The sequence below is a fragment of the Callithrix jacchus genome, chromosome 12 (assembly GCF_049354715.1).
Source record: "Callithrix jacchus isolate 240 chromosome 12, calJac240_pri, whole genome shotgun sequence".
NCBI lineage: Eukaryota > Metazoa > Chordata > Mammalia > Primates > Cebidae > Callithrix > Callithrix jacchus.
Window position 1 is genome coordinate 94433157 of NC_133513.1, and position 19954 is coordinate 94453110.

At 38.2% G+C, this 19954-nt stretch overlaps 1 protein-coding gene across 50 annotated transcripts in view; it reads left to right on the forward strand.

Moving 5' to 3' along the window:
- Positions 1–19954, forward strand: part of BTRC (beta-transducin repeat containing E3 ubiquitin protein ligase) — a 205379-nt gene that overhangs the window by 124457 nt on the left and 60968 nt on the right. For 41 of the 50 annotated variants that reach the window (XM_035268832.3, XM_035268841.3, XM_078346311.1 and 38 more), the window contains one exon: positions 5095–5184. The exons of the other annotated variants lie outside the window; for them this stretch is intronic. In XM_035268832.3, coding sequence (XP_035124723.1) covers positions 5095–5184 — 90 coding nt within the window. The remainder of the gene's footprint in view (positions 1–5094; positions 5185–19954) is intronic. 50 annotated transcript variants of the gene reach the window in all.

Here is a 19954-nt window from a genome sequence, read left to right on the forward strand (position 1 = left end):
GAAAATAAGAGGAGTCTTAAGAGACATGACAAACAAATGCAATGTGGGATCCTAGATTAGATGCTGAACAGAAAAGGGATGTTAGTGGAAAAACTGGTGAAACCTGAATAAGTTCTGTACTTTATATAGTACCAAGTTAATTTCTTAGTTTTGGTAAATGTTCTGTGATTATGTAAGACATTAACATATGGAGAAGCTAGGTGACGAGCATATAGGAAATCTTTTTCTTTCTTTTTTTTGGGGTGTGTGTGTGTGTGTGTGTGTGTGTGTTTGGTTTTTGAGATGGAGTTTGCTCTTGTTGTCCTGCCTGGAGTGCAATGGCACAATCTTGGCTTACCGCAATCTCTACCTCCCGGGTTCAAGCAATTCTCCTGCCTTAGCCTCCCAAATAACTGGGATTACAGGCACCTGCCACCACTCCCAGGTAAGTTTTTTGTATTTTTGGTAGAGACGGGGTTTCTCCATTCTGTTCAGGGTGGTCTCAAACTCCCGACCTCAGGTGATCCACCCACCTTGGCTTCCCAAAGTGCTGGGATTACAGGTATGAGCCAACGAACCTGGCCAAGACACCATCTCTTTAAAAAAAAGAAAAAGGGTCAGGCTCCGTAGCTCACACCTCTAATCCCAGCACTTTGGGAGGCCAAGGCGGGCGGATCACCTGAGGTCGGGAGTTTGAGAACACCCTGAACAGCATGGAGAAATCCCGTCTCTACCAAAAATACAAAACAAAATAGCCGGGTGTGGTGGCGGGTGCCTGTAATCCCAGCTACTTGGGAAACTGGCCAGGAGAATTGCTTGAACCCAGGAGCAGAGGTTGCAGTGAGCAGAGATCACACCATTGCATTCCAGCCTGAGCAACAGAGTGAGATTCCATTTCAAAAAAAAAATAAAAAAGATGATGTCTTGATTTGTTGCCCAGGCTGGAGTGCAGTGACACCATCATAGCTCCCTGTAGTCCTCAACTCCTGGGCTCAATCAATCCTCCCGAGTAGCAAGGACTATAGGCCTCTGCCACTATGCCCAGTTAATTTGTTTCTTTTTGTTTTTGTTTTTATAGAAATGCAGGCTTGTATGGAGCTCCTGGCTTCAAGTAATCCTCCTGCCTCTACCCTACAAAGTGCTCATGAGCCACTGTGCATGACCTTTACTATTTTTTTACTTGTTCTCTAAAATTATTTCAAAATATTAAAAAATTGAATTCTTTCTTACTGTTGGTTTTAAGATTGTGTCTTAAGATTTTTCTTCTTAAATCCAACATAAATGCTTACAGCAGTGGTTCTCAAACAGTGTTTGTTCCTAGATCAGCGGCACTGACATCAGTTGGGACCTTGTTAAAAATGCAAATGTTCAGAAGCGCTAGAGATGGAATGTAGCAATCTGTGTTTCTTGTTGTTGTTTTATTTTGAGGTGGAGCCTTGTTCTGTTGTCCATGCTGGAGTGCAGTGACACGATCTTGGCTCACTGCAGCCTCTGCCTCCCAGGTTCAAATGATTTTTCTGCCTCAGCCTCCCAAGTAGCTGGCATTACTGGTACCTGCCACCATGCCTGGCTAATTTTTATTTATTTATTTATTATTTATTTATTTTTAGTAGGGATGGGGTTTCACCATGCTGTCCAGGCAGGCTGGTCTCAAACTTCTGACCTCAAGTGATCCTCCCATCTTGGCCTCCCAAAGTGCTGGGATTACAAGTGTTAGCCACCGGGCCCTGCTGTGATCTGTGTTTTAACAAGCACTCCTTCCAGATTATTCTGATACACACTAAAGTTTGATAAACATGATTTATGACATCAATAAAAACTTAAGACTAAAAGGAAACATTTCTCTTAATATATTGTCCAGTAACTACTAGTAAGTTTGCTTTTCATAAAGTATAATTATAGTATTACCAATGTTTTATTTGGTTTTTGTAGAGACAGGGCCTCGCTATGTTGCCCAGGCTGATCTCGAATTCGTAGGCTCAAATGATTCCCCTGCCTCAGCCTCCCAAAGTCTTGGAATCACAGGTGTGAGCCACTGTGCCCAGCCACCACCAATTTTTAAATCCATTTCCTATTATTTTTCTTTCTTTTTTATTTGGAGATAGTGTCTTGCTTATTGCCCAGGCTGAAGTACAGTGGTGCGACCTCAGTTCTCCTGGGCTCAAGCAATTCTCGTGCCTCAGCGTCTTGAGTAGCTAGGAACACAGGCACCCACCACCATGCTTGGCTAATTTTTTGTATTTTAGTAGAGACAGGGTTTCACCATGTTGGCCAGGGTAGCCTCAAACTCCTGAGCTCAGGCGATCTGCCCACCACGGCTTCCCAAAGTGTTAGGATTATAGGCGTGAGCCACCACACTCGGCCTGATTTTTCTACTTTATCTCCTGAATATTACCATAGGTGCTTAAGGGATGACTTTTTTTTAATTGCATTTTAGGTTTTGGGGTACATGTGAAGAACATGCAAGATAGTTGCATAGGTACACACGTGGCAGTGTGATTTGCTGCCTTCCTCCCTTTCACCCACATCTGGCATTTCTCCCCATGCTATCCCTCCCCAGCTCCCCCCTGGCTGTCCCTCCCCTATTCCCCCTAATAGACCCCAGTGTGTAGTGCTCCCCTCCCTGTGTCCATGTGTTCTCATTGTTCATCACCCACCTATGAGTGAGAACATGTGGTATTTCATTTTCTGTTCTTGTGTCAGTTTGCTGAGAATGATGGTCTCCAGGTTCATCCATGTCCCTACAAAGGACATCAACTCATCGTTTTTTATGGCTGCATAATATTCCATGGTATGTATGTGCCACATTTTCCCTGTCCAGTCTATCATCGATGGGCATTCGGGTTGGTTCCAGGTCTTTGCTATTGTAAACAGTGCTTCAATGAACACATGCAATGTGCATGTGTCCTTATAGTAGAACAATTTATAATCCTTTGGATATATACCCAGTAATGGGATTGCTGGGTCAAATGGAATTTCTATTTCTAGGTCCTTGAGGAATCGCCACACTGTCTTCCATAATGGTTGAACTAATTTACACTTCCACCAACAGTGTAAAAGTGTTCCTATTTCTCCACATCCTCTCCAGCATCTGTTGTCTCCAGATTTTTTAATGATCGCCATTCTAACTGGTGTGAGATGGCATCTCAATGTAGTTTTGATTTGCATTTCTCTAATGACCAGTGATGATGAGCATTTTTTCATGTTTCTTGGCCTCATGTATGCCTTCTTTTGTAAAGTGTCTGTTCATATCGTTTGCCCACTTTTGAATGGGCTTGTTTGTTTTTTTCTTGTAAATCTGTTGTAATTCTTTGTAAATTCTGGATATCAGCCCTTTGTCAGATGGGTAGACTGCAAAATTTTTTTTCCTATTCTGTTGGTTGCTACTTCACTCTCGTGACTGTTTCTTTTGCCATACAGAAGCTGTGGAGTTTGATTAGGTCCCATTTGTCTATTTTGGCTTTTGTTGCCAATGCTTTTGGTGTTTTGGCCATGAAGTCCTTGCCTACTCCTATGTCCTGAATGGTTTTGCCTAGATTTTCTTCTAGGGTTTTTATGGTGTCAGGTCTTATTTTTAAGTCTTTAATCCATCTGGAGTTAATTTTAGTGTAAGGTGTCAGGAAGGGGTCCAGTTTCTGCTTTCTGCACATAGCTAACCAGTTTTCCTAACACCATTTATTAAACAGGGAATTCTTTCCCCATTGCTTGTTTTTGTCAGATTTGTTAAGGGATGACTTAAGATCTAGATAGGCCTGATGTGGTGGCTTACGCCTGTAATCCCAGCACTTTGGGAGGCTGAGGCAGGTGGATCCCCTGCAGTCAGGAGTTCAAGACCAGCCTGGCCAACATGGTGAAACCCTGTTTCTACTAAAAATACAAAAAATAAAATAAGATAAAATTAGAGGGGCACGGTGGCAGGCACCTTTAAGACTAGGTACTTGGGAGGCTGAGGCAGGAGAATTGCTTGAACCCAGGAGACAGAGGTTGTAGTGAGCTGAGGTCGTGCCACTGCACTGCAGTCTCAGCAACAGAGCAAGACTTTGTCTCAAAAAAGAAAAACAACTTGGTAAATGTTGATTTATCTTTTTTCAGTGTTCTTCCAATTTTGATTTATTTATTTTTTATTTTTAAAGCCAAAAGTCAAAGCTTGTAGTGAGATTCTTTTAAAAGTATTTCATGATTGGTTTTAAAATCATTTTTTTCTGAATAGTTTGAAGTTTTTTTATTTATTATTCTGGATAAGAAACATGTCAGCTGAGCACAGTGGCTCATCCCTGTAATCCCAGCACATTAGAAGGTTGAGACAGGAGGATCACTTGACCTCAGGAGTTCAAGACCAGCCTGGGTAAATTGGCAAAACCCTGTCTCTGCAAAAAATTAGCCGGGCATGGTAGTGTGCACCTGTAGTCCCTCGCCTACTCCAGAGGGATTGCTTGAATCCTGGAGGCATAGATTGCAATGAGCCAAGCTCTCACCACTGTACTTCCAGCTGGGGTGAACAAAGGAAATACAGTGGTGAGATCTTGGCTCACTATCTCTAAAAAAGAAAGGAAAGGGAAAGGGAAGGAAAAGAAAAAGAAAAGGAAAACAAATGTGTTGTCTGCGGGAGGCTAAGGCAGGAGAATCGCCTGAACCAAGTGAACTGAGATCATGCCAATGTACTCCAGCCTGAGCAACAGAGCAAGACTCCGACTTAAGGGGGGAAAAAATCATGTCCTCTGAATACTTTCAGATCTTGATGGTTTTGACAGTTTAGAAGGAAAAACAACAAAAATAAATATTTTCTCAGAACAGTAACTGCTGTTTTAAACAGAACTAAACCCTTCAAATTTGCATTTTAAAATGCTACATAACCAGTACCCTCACTTTTCATTAATCATTAATACATTGAAGGCACTGCCACTCACATACTTATTCATGGGCACATCAGTAGCTTTTGTGGGCTCTATCTTTGCCCTCCCCCTTTTCTAACTTACCTCTCAGTTTCCATAAGTCTTAATTTATAGATAGAATCTATTTGTGTTTTGACTTTGAGAAATAGAGTAGAATTTGAAAACAGTATATGGCAGTATTGCAATATTTTAAAAACCTGTTTCCAACAAATTCTCTTTACAGACGTACAATAGCTGTGCCAGACTCTGCTTAAACCAAGAAACAGTATGTTTAGCAAGCACTGCTATGAAGACTGAGAATTGTGTGGCCAAAGTAAGTAATATTACTCATCAGTGTATATTGTAACACACCATAACAGTGCTGTATCTGTAGACATCTTTACTCAGGGTATTGCTTAAGGACTGTTACAGGATTATATATTCAAGAAAAAAATAAACAAACAGGCATCATTTTTTCTAGAACAGACTGCAAATTAGATTCTCCGCTTCTTAATTGCAGCTTTTGATCATGAATTCTGGTCACACTTTAGACTGATTTCACATTTGTTTCTTGACACTAGTAGCTTATCACATATCAGTAAAATTTGTATAAGAATGCACAATTGGGCCGGGCGCAGTGGCTCAAGCCTGTAATCCCAGCACTTTGGGAGGCTGAGGCGGGTGGATCACGAGGTCAAGAGATCGAGACCATCCTGGTCAACATGGTGAAACCCGTCTCTACTAAAGATACAAAAAATTGGCTGGGCATGGTGGCGCGTGCCTGTAGTCCCAGCTACTCGGGAGGCTGAGGCAGGAGAATTGCCTGAACCCAGCAAGTGGAGGTTGCGGTGAGCCGAGATTGCGCCATTGCACTCCAGCCTGGGAAACAAGAGCAAAACTCCGTCTCAAAAAAAAAAAAGAATGCACAATTGTTTTGATAAGTTTTGTTTTTTAAATGCAGTTACGTATAGAGTACATCCTTGCAAGATTGTGAAATATGCTATAGAAAACCCAATTATTATGTCACTATTATTACTTATTGAGTGGCCTATGTTAGAAATAGTGTTTTTGGTGATCTTGATCCACATGAACACTTATGTTTAGTCATGTCTATGGGCTACCTCTTTTTCATGTATATATATTGTCATCTTCATAGCCTACATGTAAAATTAATCTTAAGTATTAGAAATCTGATGCTTTAAATTCAAGTGTCAGACATTTTATTTTAGGGGTAAGTACTATTAAGTATGGGCTCTGTTTCTTTTACTGAATTATCTACAAAAATACAGCCTTTAGATCTATTCATAGATTTGCTGCTGTTAGAACATTCTCAACTTCAACTATTTTAGTTCAACCTATTTTATTATAGACCCAGGCCCTTACTTCCTTGCAGTTATTATTAGAGCCAGGACTGGTGTCATGTAGTTGCTATCCTTTGCTACAAAAATCCAAGGACAGTTGTCTTAGTCCATGTGGACTGCTATAACATAAACACTGTAAGCTGGGTGGCTTATAAACAAAACTAATTTTTTTCTTATAGGGGCTGAGAAGTCCCCAAGATTAGGGCACCAGCAGATTCAGTGTCTGGTGAGGGCTTGCTCTCTGCTTCATAGATGGTGCCTTCTCACTGCATCCTCACATGATAGAAGAGACTAACTAGCTGTCTGGGGTCTCTTTTTTAAGGGCACTAATACCATTCACAAGAGGTCTGCCTTCATTAATTTGGGAGAACACAAACATTCACACCATAGCAAAAGCAGAGTTTTTTGTTTTTCCTTAAAACATGCAATAGTCTGTGAGCCTGCTCTATCAACTGGAAATACATCACACAAAATATAACCATTGACCTTATTTTATTTTATTTTATTTTGTCTTGTTTCATTTTGTTAGGTAAAGGATCTTGCTCTGTTAGCCAGGCTAGATTTCAGTGGCACACTCCTAGCTCAATGCAGTCTTTGCCTCCTGGGCTCAAGTCCTGATCTTCCTGCCTCAGCCTCCTGAGTAGCTGAGACCAGGGGTGTGTGCCATCACACCCAGGTAATTTTTGTTTTTTTAGTTTTTTTTTTTTTTTTTTCTTTTTTTGGTAGAGATGAGTTGTCACTGTATTGCTTAGGCTGGTCTCGAACTCCTAGCCTGAAGTGTTCCTCCCACCTAGGCCTGCCAAAGAGTTGGGATTATAGGCATGAGCCATTGAACCCAGCCCAAGTCTACTTTATATCCTACTTTTGTGCATGGAAGTGGGTACACAGTTATTTGGGCCTTTAAAAAAAAATTTTTTTTTTTTTTGGCCATGCTACTCTCAGTTTTATCACAAGTGGGTGACTTCTGGCTAAATAAAGTAAAATTTTAGCATGAGTACCAATCCAAGGGCAGGGATTTTAATGAGTTTCATTGAGAGCTGGCCAAGTGAGCATCTGTTCCTTTTGTTTTCTCCCGTACTTTGTAAGCCAGGATCTCTAATCTAAATAGGTTGGTGTGTGTCTATATGATGTGGAGTTTTTTCGTTTGTTTTTTTTTCTCCCACCCTCCTTTAGTGGTACATGGTTAAAAATCTTCTGGCATCGGGCACAATGATGTAATTTCTTCCATGCTCTAGGATCTTGGGTGGGAAAATAAGTTTGCTCATTGCTGCTCATCAGTCTGTTTCACTTGCTCCCAGATGGTGACCCTCTCATTGCGTTGTTGCTTGTTTTAACATTATTCTGACACCCATATCCTTTCATTGTCCTCTTAAATAATCTAATTTAATAATGACATCTATCATTTCCTACTGAAACCCAGCTAAATCACTGGTTCCTTTCATTGGCCCATATCCTGTCTTCCGGTTCATTGCTTCGGATTGGAACCAAATAATCAGTTGGTCAATGTCAAATAAAAACACATAGCTGAAAAATTTTCTTTCTTGCAACAGTCTCCAGTGAGGTACCCATAGCATGAGAATAGTGAAAAGGATTTTCCCTTTTTTTTTTTTTGAGATGGAGTCTTGCTCTGTCACCCAGGCTGGAGTACAGTGATGCCATCTCAGCTCACTACAACCTCCATCTCCTGGGTTCAAGCCATTTTCTTGCCTCAGCCTCCTGAGTAGCTGGGATTACATATGTGTGCCACCACGCTCAGCTAATTTTTGTATTTTTTAGTAGAGACAAGGTTTTGCCATGCTGGCCAGGCTGATCTCAAACTCCTGACCTCAGGTAATCTGCCCACCTCGGCTTCTCAAAGTACTAGGACTACAGGCGTTAGTCACCATGCCTAGCCAAGTTTTTTCTTTTTTATTTACATATGTTTTGTGCGTGTCATGATTCCTGTTTCTGTTGGCCTCATTTATTGCTTGACCTTTGAATGGAATGACTCATCATTATTTTTGTTGGTCTGCAAGCTTGTACCTATTTCCTGTTCTTCACCTTTAGCCCTTAACTGAATAGTTTCATCTCTACATTGATATGGCTGCAGCGTTTTCTCAATTTGGTACAAGTGTCTGTTGTTGATTCAGATTGTACTCCACTGTAGCCATAATCTGTAACCATTTTCATGTAAAAACAACTATAATACAGTGATATCAACCATTTTTGTTCTCTAGTTTAAAGAGTGACTTTGGTTTGGCTAGGGATACTAATTATAGTCCAAAACCTTATTATTGAATATGGTTCACATGAGTTTTAGAGAAGACATTAATACCAGTTATTTCCCTAAAAGCAGCAATGGTATTATGTTTGGACCCCTGTATGTAGTACCTTGAATGTGACTTTTTGCCAGAAACATCTCAGTCTTACAGTAGCTCTTTAAAGAGGGTGCCCATTAGTCCTCAGTAGAATACAAGAAAACAAAGCTGTAAAACAAATTGCAACCACCCTAGGTTGACAATAATCTTGTGAATCTTTAACTTGAAGAAAGAAGTCTAAGAAAAGATTTAAAAATAAAAATGGAGGAGGGTCTATTTTATGACCCTAACTTAATACAAGTAATATTTGGAGGCATTGAGATACCTTTTATTTTTTTCAGAATTCTTTCTCCTGGTTATGGCCCTGTGTTTCATGAGATTTGTGTTTAGAGCATGATGAGCTTTATGTTTATTGTAGCTTTAAATGGACGGTCATTATTAACTGTCAACTTAGTCTTTAAAATCCATAATCACATTGTGTGTGTTAATGTCAGCCTTCATGATGTTTTTTAATTGGTAAAGAAAACTAACTGGAAGGCTGAAAAAACATTACTTTTTTATGTTATCTTGCTATTGACTTTATTAAACTATTACTGCAAAATTTGATTTTAGGTTTTTTCCTAATTCACCCTTACCCACACCCACAAACCGATATACAAACACATACAGTTAAAATTGAATTGTTTGAATCCATCTATTCAGATTCCTGGCTCAGATAAGAGAAGTTTTTTCTCTTTATGTCTGGAAAATAAACCTTTCAGTTGTCCTTTGTGGATGTTATGTGTTTTAGTTCTTGTTGTTTGTTGTCACTGTTTTTTTATTTGAGACTAATAATCTGTTTGAAACTGACTGAGACAGAAAAATGTGATGTTCCTTTCCACTCACTCCAGATTTTGATAGAAGACTTGTTTTATTTATTTCCAAAATTATATCCGCAGGAAACAAGCTGTTTAAATTCAGATTATGCTGAAGTAAAATAGTCCTGGTATGAGAAGCAACGTGCTGTTTTACGAGCACAGAGTCCCTTTTCTCATAACTGATTGATAGTAAATATTTTCCTGAAGAATTATTGCCAGCCATGAACAGTGCAACTGTTTCACTTTTTTTTCCTGCTACTTGCTGTACCAGCCATTGTCGGTAATTAAGATCTACAATTCACAATGCAGACGTTTGCACTTCCTCTGGGTCTGCGCTATTTATAAGGCATTTCAGCTGTTCAGAGTTTCTTTTGAGTTTTAAACTACATGTTAACAGGCTTCTTTAATATACTGTTCCACAAGTAGCATGTCAAATGGTCCGTTCTTCACATAAGTGCCTCTGTCAGGTCTAAACATGAGCTTTACGGAGAACATACTAAGATACAACTGTGTCATTGAGGCTGATGTGGTTGGAAAAACTCTGGGGTATAACATGTTACACATTAGGCTTATTCTTTCAAAAAGACATAAATGAATTTCAAATGTAATATTCTTTTTAAAAATCTTTATGTGTTAAGCTTTAAAAAGCTTAATGTGTTAATTGGTTTACAGAGAAACACACAGTTAAATGACTTTTCCAAGTTTACTTTGCATTAATAAGAGAAACCAGGACCCCTCTTATAGACAAGAGATTGTGTGTTTTTCAGATTAAGGATGTAAGAATACATTTTCTTCTAGATGTGTGTGCTGTTTAAGAATAATACAGACATGGGGCACCAAAACGGATCAGCAGATTGACTGCACATTTGTTGTGTAATCAGCTTCAGGAACCCTAAGTAGCATATGCCATTGGTTGAGGAAAGTGTAAACAGGAATCTTGTTCTATGTTCAAGTTAGTAAAATTTAAACCATTTTCACGAAGAAGAGATTTAATTTTTTTTTTTTAAGAAGAAGAAGAAAAAAAGGCCAGACCCCAGCCTGGAATCATGCCCTAAAATAAGAGTAATTGCTTGTGCAGTCTCCTTGCTACCGGCACTCCTTGTTAAACATACATGAAAAGGAAACAAGAAACTGAAAGCTTTCAAGAAAATGTATTTAAAACTTTGCTACGAGTGGGCATCAGACTGGCTGTTTTTAAGCCTGAAGTCCAGCCACATTGATTATGCATGTTGGCCACCAGCATCTTGCAGCAGGGCAGATCTGCAGAGAAAGGCAGGACATGGAATTCAGTGCTGATTCTGGATGGCCATTGAATACAGACAGCTTATGACAAAGCCATTCCAAGACAGTTTTATTTGACAAATCTGAAACTTGCTTTAGTTCTTTTGAACTACCGTGTTTCTGTAAACTTTTCTTTATCAGTGAACTCTTTATGAACCTTTTTTTGTTTTTAAATAGCAGCAGTGGTTCAGCTGTTATATCTGACTGAGGCACTTCAAGATGCTAGAACCTATTCACATTTCTATCTAGCCAGGGAGCTAATAAGCTCGAGCTTGTCTTTGTGGATTGATCTAGATTAGCATGAGTTGAACCCAGTCAATGTCATCCTCAGTGAAAAGGGAGAGGTTGAGGGAAAGAGGGATGAAAAGAAAAGTTCTTCATCAAGAATTGACTGCAGTATTGCCTGCTGATGCATGTTGGATCACCCGCACAGAGAGATCACATGGCTTCTCCAAAAGTCAAACGATCAATTCGCCTCGTTTTGGCTCTGTACTTAATGCACAAACAGTGCGATCTGCGGGGCTGTAATTGCATTGTTAGGGCCAAGGAACAAGCCTGTGCCTTTTCAGCAGACAGCTGGCAGGGAGAGAGGCATGTTGTTAGGAAAGAGAGAGGCAAGGCAAATAAAATTACTGCTAACGCTCAGAGATCGGCAGGAGTCCTACTTGCCTAATCTTACCGGTGGGAGCAAGCGGCTGTTGTAATCCAATTATAGCAGCATAAGCAATTTGTTAGACACTCCGCATAATGTAACAATTTCCCAATAAACTCTGACTTGTAATAACGTCGGCAAGAGTCTGCATAAATCTGCCCGAATGGTGGGGGCTGGAGCATTCGGCTGGGGGCTTGTAATTGGCGCCATCAGCACGTTTTGCGGAGTGCAGTATGGTGCAGTCTTTTAGTGCAGGAATTTTAAGGAGAAAAGCATGGCACACGTTTCTCAAGGAAAAAAAAAAGTGGCCATTAAAAGGGGAACAGCAAGAAGGGCATACTCTTGCCTTCATATTACCTAGGAATCTTAGTGTAGAAAGAAAACAGGAGGAAGCCATGTTTCCTCCTAATACTAAAGAGGGGAAGTGGGGGAAAGAGTGTGTGAATTAGTTAAATTCCTTTATTTAAAAGGCATCGGTTTCTATTATTTATACCTTCATCTCCAGCCCCCTAAAATGCTGTTAAGGCAACATTTAGCTAACATTTTTAAAAAACGTTTATACTCAGGCAAGCCTAGAAATGCCAAGTTTAAATATATTTTCTTCTGGAGTTAGCATTTTCTTTACAACATGAAAACATATTTTCTTTGTGCCCAGGACAAATCTTTTAAAGATATTGTCTCACTGAATATAGACCTTTCTGTGGAGTTCTGACTTCTGCTTTAAGAAACTGTCACTTACTGAAGGGTTTAAATCTCAGCTTGTTTGCTTAGCTGGCTTTACTGCACTGCTTATTTTCTCATTCTGAAATACATTGTGAATATCTGTGATACTAGGATTAATAATCTTATTGAAGAGTTACATTTTATAAAAACATAGTCTCATTTAAAATTATACTTGTGTGATGATTATAGAAATGACTTTGATTCCTAAGTAATAAAATTTTTGTTTTGGAAAAAATATTATTTGTTATATGGGGCCAAGTAAAATCACCCTTATTAATTGATTAGCATTTGTAGTCACAGAATAGGGTTTCTTATTATATAAGGTATAGGAGGTGAAGAATGCTTATGGATTTAAGTTAATAAATTTTTATGCTACTGAATGTTTATTAAATGTTACCTACTTTCTTATGCCAACCCATCTCTTCATTGCTATATAATTTATGTCAAAACCAAGCTTATGACGTAAGAACAGGATTTTTCAAAATATCCTGTTGCTGTGGGTATTACCACAATAAATACTTACTTGCAGTATAAACATTTCCTTCTACTGAAGCCAGTGCAGCCTTCTTTGACTGGAGTCACATCAATAAACTACAGTGCCTCTAATAAAGCCACTCAGTGTCTGGGTTTAACTAATGGCTGATTTTCATGGCTTTGACAGTGAGCTGTGTGCGTTATTTTCTCCTGATATTGTAAAAATAATGAGAGCAAATTAGAACAATCAGTTTACACAGATAGCTCCTGATTGGAGGCGATGGGCAATATGGCAGCAGGTAATCCATCTTCGGGCTCCTGTCACATTAACTTCAACAGTGTGAAAAGATCAGGTGGGGTAAGCAGGGATCCTGCCCAATCGGAACACTGAAATTAATGAGAAGAGCATTGTTCTGTGATCAACCTTTTAATTAGCAAGAGTGGAAACAGAGGGAATTATGAAGGCAGCACCACAGCTGCACAATGCCAGGAACAGTTTCTGAAAAGGAAAGGAAAATATCTGTATTTTATGCTACTTTTTCTTGCTCTGTACAGGCATTATCTTTCTATTCTAGAGCTGGTTGCAGGCATAAGAAATACTGCCTACTTTCCAAAGTAATGCCACAAATATGGTTGATACATTATTAGTCTATAGACTAATTCTATCAAGGGTCATTTATTATTTTGATTACCAGCATTCTTTCTTTGACATTGTACTCTGGGTTTTCAGTTTCGATTTTTCTAAAAATCAGGTAACCAGAGGAATTAAATTTTTAATCATTCCAATTTAGAGTTTTCCTTGCAAGTAACATGAGAGTTTTCTGGTTTGGAGCATTTCTGTCACTTTGGGTTATTTAAAAGAGGAGCAAAATCCAGGCAGCCAGCTATGACATATTTAAATTATATTCCTTTCCTGATTCTGTTTATTCGAAATTTGCTGTTTTGTTTTTCTATTTCCTGTGCTGTTGACTTCTCAGTGTTGGGTTGTGTTATTTCAATTTATGTAATTGAGAATTGAATATCAATCAAGTAAGGTGTTTATAGGAGGAAGAGGGAGAAAATCTAGGCATTAACTGAGACTAAAGGCTGATTCATCCATTCAAAGCTCAGATACACTAAAATTGTAACCTTGTTAATCAAATGGTATAAGGCTATAGAAGACATAAATAAGCAAAATTTTCTGAACCAAATCAGCTTCTGTTTCTTATACCTTTTTGAAAGGCTAACTTTGGGAAAGTATATGAGGCCATCATGATTTTCAGTGTGTTTAGTCTTTATATATTAGATTTAGTGACTTGCTATAAAAGCAAGTAATATGTTATAGGCTATGTAAATGAATTCAGATACCTTCCAGATATATGAAAAATGATTGTTTCTTGATATTAATAGTTAATTAACTTAGGCATTTGTTTAAAGTACTAATATGCAAAAAGCTGGTTACCAGGTACCCATCTGAGTACAGAATTGGTAGGAAAGACCCTAAAGTATAGTGTGAAATATTTAGGTTAGGTATATGGTGATCTTTTCTCATAGGACTTTTTTTTTTTCACAATATTTATAGCTACTGTAGATTATATGTATCATAAGATATATAACTCTCTAGGCTTTCAGTGCTAAGATACTGCATTTACAGAAACTTCAGTCCCTAATATTATGCCTCTATGCAAAACTCATTGAACAAAAGTACCTCACTTCCCCCAGTACCATCTCCCTACCCTCTTCCCTGAAAAAACTTAGGATTCTGTTAGAACAGAAATCTGATTTTTTGTTATGTTTTGTTTTGACTGATAGTGAGCTTTTCCTGAAAACATTCATTTAGACTTGGATGTACCAGTATTTTAGTGATGTAATACCAAATAGTGTCTAGGACTCCCCCTAGACAGCTTTTTTTTTCTTTCCCAGAATCAAGAAATAAAAGCAACCCAGATAACACTTTAATTGGCTGATGCTAGTGTGCATATTAATATCTAAAGCCCACTTGTTATTATTTTGCAGATCCCTTTCTGCATTCCTTAATCTGAAAGAGGGATTTTTATTTTAAATACTTGTATGGATTTTTGTGGCTTTTCATGGGTGTAAATGTTTTCCTCGCTCTAGTTTGACAGTTTCAAAAGCCTAGGTTCATAAGCTCTCCATGAATAAATATGTTCTTAGTCATATGGTGTAAAAAGATCACTTACAAAGCTTGTGAAACCTGAGCCTTCCTTTTGAACCTTTTACTACCCATGAGCTCAGGAACCATACATGTAAAATTTTATTCTTGTGTCGTGACTTCAGCTTATGAGGAAAATGAGCTATGAATTTAAATGACTCTTCTACTCTATACCAAGTTTCTATGAAAATAAAATTGTATTTTTTCCTTTTTCATGAAAGGAAAGTTCCATCTGACTAGTGTTTCTGCTGGTATTTGTTCCTATTGTTAGAGTTCTTCTCCAGAAAGATTTGTTTCTTAAGATTAGCATCAAAATAGGCGTCCTGTTTTTGAAGGCATCTTTTTTTGTTTATACTGTAATCACAAAAATGTCCAACTGGCTGAATGGCCAAAAAACTCCCTTTTAATTTTCTAATAGAGCTAAACTTAACAAGTCACCTTAAAGTCTACTAATGCCTATAAGGTTCACCTTGGAGAAATTTTCATCAGTCTAGTCCTGTGGCGCTTACCCAGTATACCCTTAATTAAAGGTCTTATACGTGGGACCAGTTGTATCTATTGTAAAGATTATTATAATTCTAAATTTTCTCTCCCACCCCCATTTTTTGTTTCCAAGTGTATTTCCATGTAAAGATTGAAAAAGTTCGTTTTCTTTCTCGTATATCCATCTCGAAGATACATGAGAAAGAAAATGGACTTTTTCAATCTTTATATGGAAACACACTTGGAAACAAAAAATGGGGGTGGGAGAGAAAATTCTCCCTCCCCTCTCCCAGTTTTCTACCACTCAGAAGTTTGAGGAGAGAGAATACAGTAAAATGTATTGAGCCCCTGAGTTCAGGCACTATAGTGCTAGCTTTGTGTTTGTTACCTATTTGGATTCTCATGTGAACTTAGTGAGATAGACAGGACCCCGCTTTACAAATGAGGAATGTGCAGCTTAGATAAGTTAAACCTTTTCCACATTTTCACACCTTTAAATTATAGAGTCAAGTTTTGAACTAAGATCTGACTTCAGAGTTCTTGCTCACTAGGTGGCCTTTCAAGTAGTATTTGGAGGCCCCGTGTACCTCTCCTACCAGGATACTTCCCCTGCCGCATTGTGTAGCACCTATAGCTTTTCTCCATTTGATTTCTGTTAGCACTTCTGACATCTAGCAAACGTTATTTTCTTGTCTTTCTCTTCTTCCCACTTCTGGCTGCTTGTGTAAATATCTTGTTCAGGCTGAACTGAGTGAAATAGTATATTCTGAAAACTTAGAACTATCTCTTTTAGGCTGGGGGCAGTGGCTCACACCTGTAATCCCAGCACTTTGGGAGGCCTAGGCAGGCGGATCATTTGAGGTCAGGAGTTGAAGACCTGCCTGGCAAACATGGTAAAACCCTATCTCAACTAAAAATATAAACATTAGCTGGGTGTGTTGGCCACACCTGTGGTTCTAGCTACTCAGGAGACTGAGGTGAGGAGAATCACTTGAACCTGGGAGGCGAAGTAGGCCAAGATCCAGCCACTGCACGCCAGCCCGGGCAATGGAGTGAGACTTCGTCTCAAAAAAAAAAAGGGGCTCTCTCTTTTCTTGATTACCTAGTCAATAATTCCATGTAGCTTAAATAGTCACCTGCCTTATAAACATATACAGATCTTTTAAGGATCTAAGATGACTTTATGACTCCATATTACATTGTTCTGTATATAAAATAACTGAGATAATATTAGACAACTGATTCAGGGTGGTGACTTACTTTAGTAATTGTCTTAGATGTTGTTATGGAATACAGATCTTATCCTGTTTTCTGTGTCACAATTTGTAGTGTAAGCATGCACTGGCAGTCCTTTTATACCAACACATTTGTTTTTCCTACTTAAACTTGGTTATTAATTCTGTCAATTAAAAGATGTCCCTTGGCCACGTGTGGCTCACACTTACAATCCCAGTACTATGGGAGGCTGAGGTGGGCAGGTCACTTGAGGTTAGGAGTTCGAGACTAACCTAGCCTATAGGCTGAAACCCCGTTTCTACTGTAAATACAAAAAGATTACCTGCGTGTGGTGGCAGGTGCCTGTAGTCCCAGCTACTCAGGAGGCTGAGGCAGGGGAATCACTTGAACCCAGGAGGCGGAGGTTGCAGTGAGCCAAGATTGTGCCACTGCACTCCAGCCTGGGTGAGAGAGTAAGCCTCTGTCTCCAAAAAAAACAGTCCCTTAAGGCTTCAGGTCTGTCTGATTACACTTCAGTAAGCATTTTTATATTTCAATTCATGCTTCTAGATGGTTTGGTGAGAATTTAGTTGGACCTTGAAATCCTGTGTCTCAAGAGAGAAGGCTTGGGATGGAGTGATTAGAAGAAATAGTTTTTTTTTTTTTTTTAAGCAAATGAAAACAAAGCAAACAAACATGTATATTACTGTTTTGTGTGTATGTGTAGTTTTTTTTTTTTTTTTTTAAACTCCCTGGATATTCTCTAACAGAAAGGCTAGAAATGTTTGACAGTTAAGGGTGGCATAAATTTTCTACACAGACTCATAAAAGTATATAAGAAGCACTTGCTCACTTGGAGCACTAAGACCATGACAAACAGGAACAGTAAAATATTTCTAGAAGAATGAGCATAAATTTAATTATGTTTTATACCTCAAACATTGCTTCTCTAATTCCACATTGTCTAGGAGTATCTAAGAGCATAAGAAATTTAATTGTACAGTTTTTTTTTTAATGTGGGAGCAAGCCAAAATGGAAATATAGAGAGAAAACCATGTTTAAAAAGAAATGGTTCCTACAGTGTTAACTATGGAGTCTGTAGCGTGACTCTGTAATGGAATATCATGGCGGGGGGTATAATACTGTAAATAAGATGAATATGCCACTTGTGGATTAATGGGCAACCTAAAGAGTGCTTTTATTTACATCTATGTGTGATCATTTTCAATTTGTATATTTTTCTCTTATTCTTGTGATTGTAGTATTTATAAACCTGACATTTTAATTAGGGAACTTTCTACTGATTGTTTAATAATCTGTTCCATTGACTCTTGCTCTATATTTATTTTTGTAGTATTAATAGAGTGTCATTTTAGATATTGAAGGAGTTTTCTTTAACCCTTTCTTTAGATAATAAGAAGATGAGGTGATTTTTGAAATGTATTAAGTTCATAAAATACAGCTATTTAAAAATTTTTTTCTTATGAAAGATGGAGTATAGATACCACAAGTGTCCAGATTATAGCAGATTCGATTTGCAGTGAAAGTTTTGTGGATATGGTATGCTTTTCAAAGGTTTAGGTACTAAGTAATATATCTAGCCTAGGACACTAGAGGAGCCACTATCTCAACATTAATATCTTGGTTATATGCAATAAGGGTAAATTAAATACTAAGTAAGATTTTATATAACTAATTTTTTAGTCAGTGGTTTAGGTTACTGTTGATTACAAATTGCTAATATTATTTAGTGCTCTTGAAACTTCTAAAGTTTGAGGTTTCGGTTGTTAGTTACTTCCTGCTTTCCTTCAATTATGTGTTATAAAAGTTATTTATAAAAGATTAATTGTGGCTGGACGCAGGTGGCTCACATCTGTAATCCCAGCACTTTGGGAGGCCTAAGCAGGCGGATCACAAGGTCAGGAGATCAAGACCATCCTGGCCAACATGGTGAAACCCATCTCTACTAAAAATATAAAAATTAGCTGGGTGTGGTGGCGCATGCCTGTAATCCCAGCTACTCCGGAGGCTATAGCAGGAGAGTCACTTGAACCAGGTAGAGATTGCAGTGAACCAGGATCACGCATTGCACTCCAGCTTGGTGACAGAATGAAACTACATCTCAAAAAAAAAAAAAGATTAATTGATGCAAAGCTAACTGGTCTCATTATAGAGTTTGTATAGGATTTTTTTTTCCTGTGCACAGGTAGATTCTCAAAATGTATTTGACTCAGAGTGACTTCTAACCAAAAAAAAAAAAAAGTGGAATTTTTTTTAAGTACTAAAATCCAGAGGTTTTTGTCATTAGATTTGACAGCCTTTTTGCACCATTACAGGTATTTATTGAATGTTTATGATATGCCAGGCATATACATCCTCACTGAAATCATCACAACAGTCTCATTGTGTTTAACCCTATTTTACACACAAATGAAGTAGGATTCAGATCAAGTAATTTGCCCACGGTCATACTGTATGTTGCAGAACTGGAATTTGAACCCAGACCATCTAGCCCATGGCCCTGTCTTTTCAAACCACGGTGTTTGTGAATTTTAGTACATAGAAATTATGGTAGATGTAGCAAATAGGGGCATTATCTGAAACATTCTTTGTGGTATCTTTTGAATGTTAACAATTTACTAGCAACTAGCCAGGATTTGGAAATCACAGAAGGATGCAAATTGGTTATGTAAAATCATGATAGAGTAATACATTTTAGATTTGTTATTCTTAGTATTTTCCTTTTCAGCCTTCCATATGAGATGATAAAAATTAAAAATGCCTCAGCAGCCACAAAAAAAGCAAAACTGTTAATTGAACTTTGTAATCTCTTACTGTCTGTTAGGCTTTTCTTTTCAAGCTTTGATTGTGTGTAATAAAACTGTTGCTTAATTAATGCCAGGGATCTGAAGCTTTTGGATGCCACAAAAGAGAGTGAGGTAGAGGAAGCAAGCGGCAGCATCAAATAGCTTTTCTGTCATGTTAATTTAGCTCTGTCATTCTTGTTCTAGTTCATGATGTACAGCTCCCACCAGACACTCACTAGGTGAATCGAAAGAGAAGCTGTAGTGAATTCTGTCTTAGGAAAACACAACTCATGATTCAGGCTATCAGCAGGTTAATGAATAACTGTTTTCAGACAATATTTCACCCCTAGTTTGAGCTGCTCTTAGAATGAATGTGGCCAGGTTAATGTGACTAGCAGACAATGCAAAACCAAACTAAGGTGGTAAATTGGCATCTTGGCTTGTTGCACGTGCAGGAAAGATCCAGGACTGGTGTCAGAGGTATACTATCTTTGGCAGAAGAGTGCTTGTCCATAACCAGAGTATAAGAGAGGAAGTCATACTGATTTATATTAATCTTCGTTTCAATGCTAAAAAACAAAATGGTAACTATTTCTCTAGGAAATTGCTAACGCTGACTTTAATTATGGACAGACTTTTTTGAGGGATCCATATACTTAAAAGAAATTGGTAAGAAATGTTTGCTATATTATAACTCAAAAAATATTTTCTTAATTTTGAGAATACAGAATATTGATAGACATAATTGTCTTCGCTAAAATGAATTTTCTTTTAAGGTGACTCTTTACATTTTCTTCTTTTT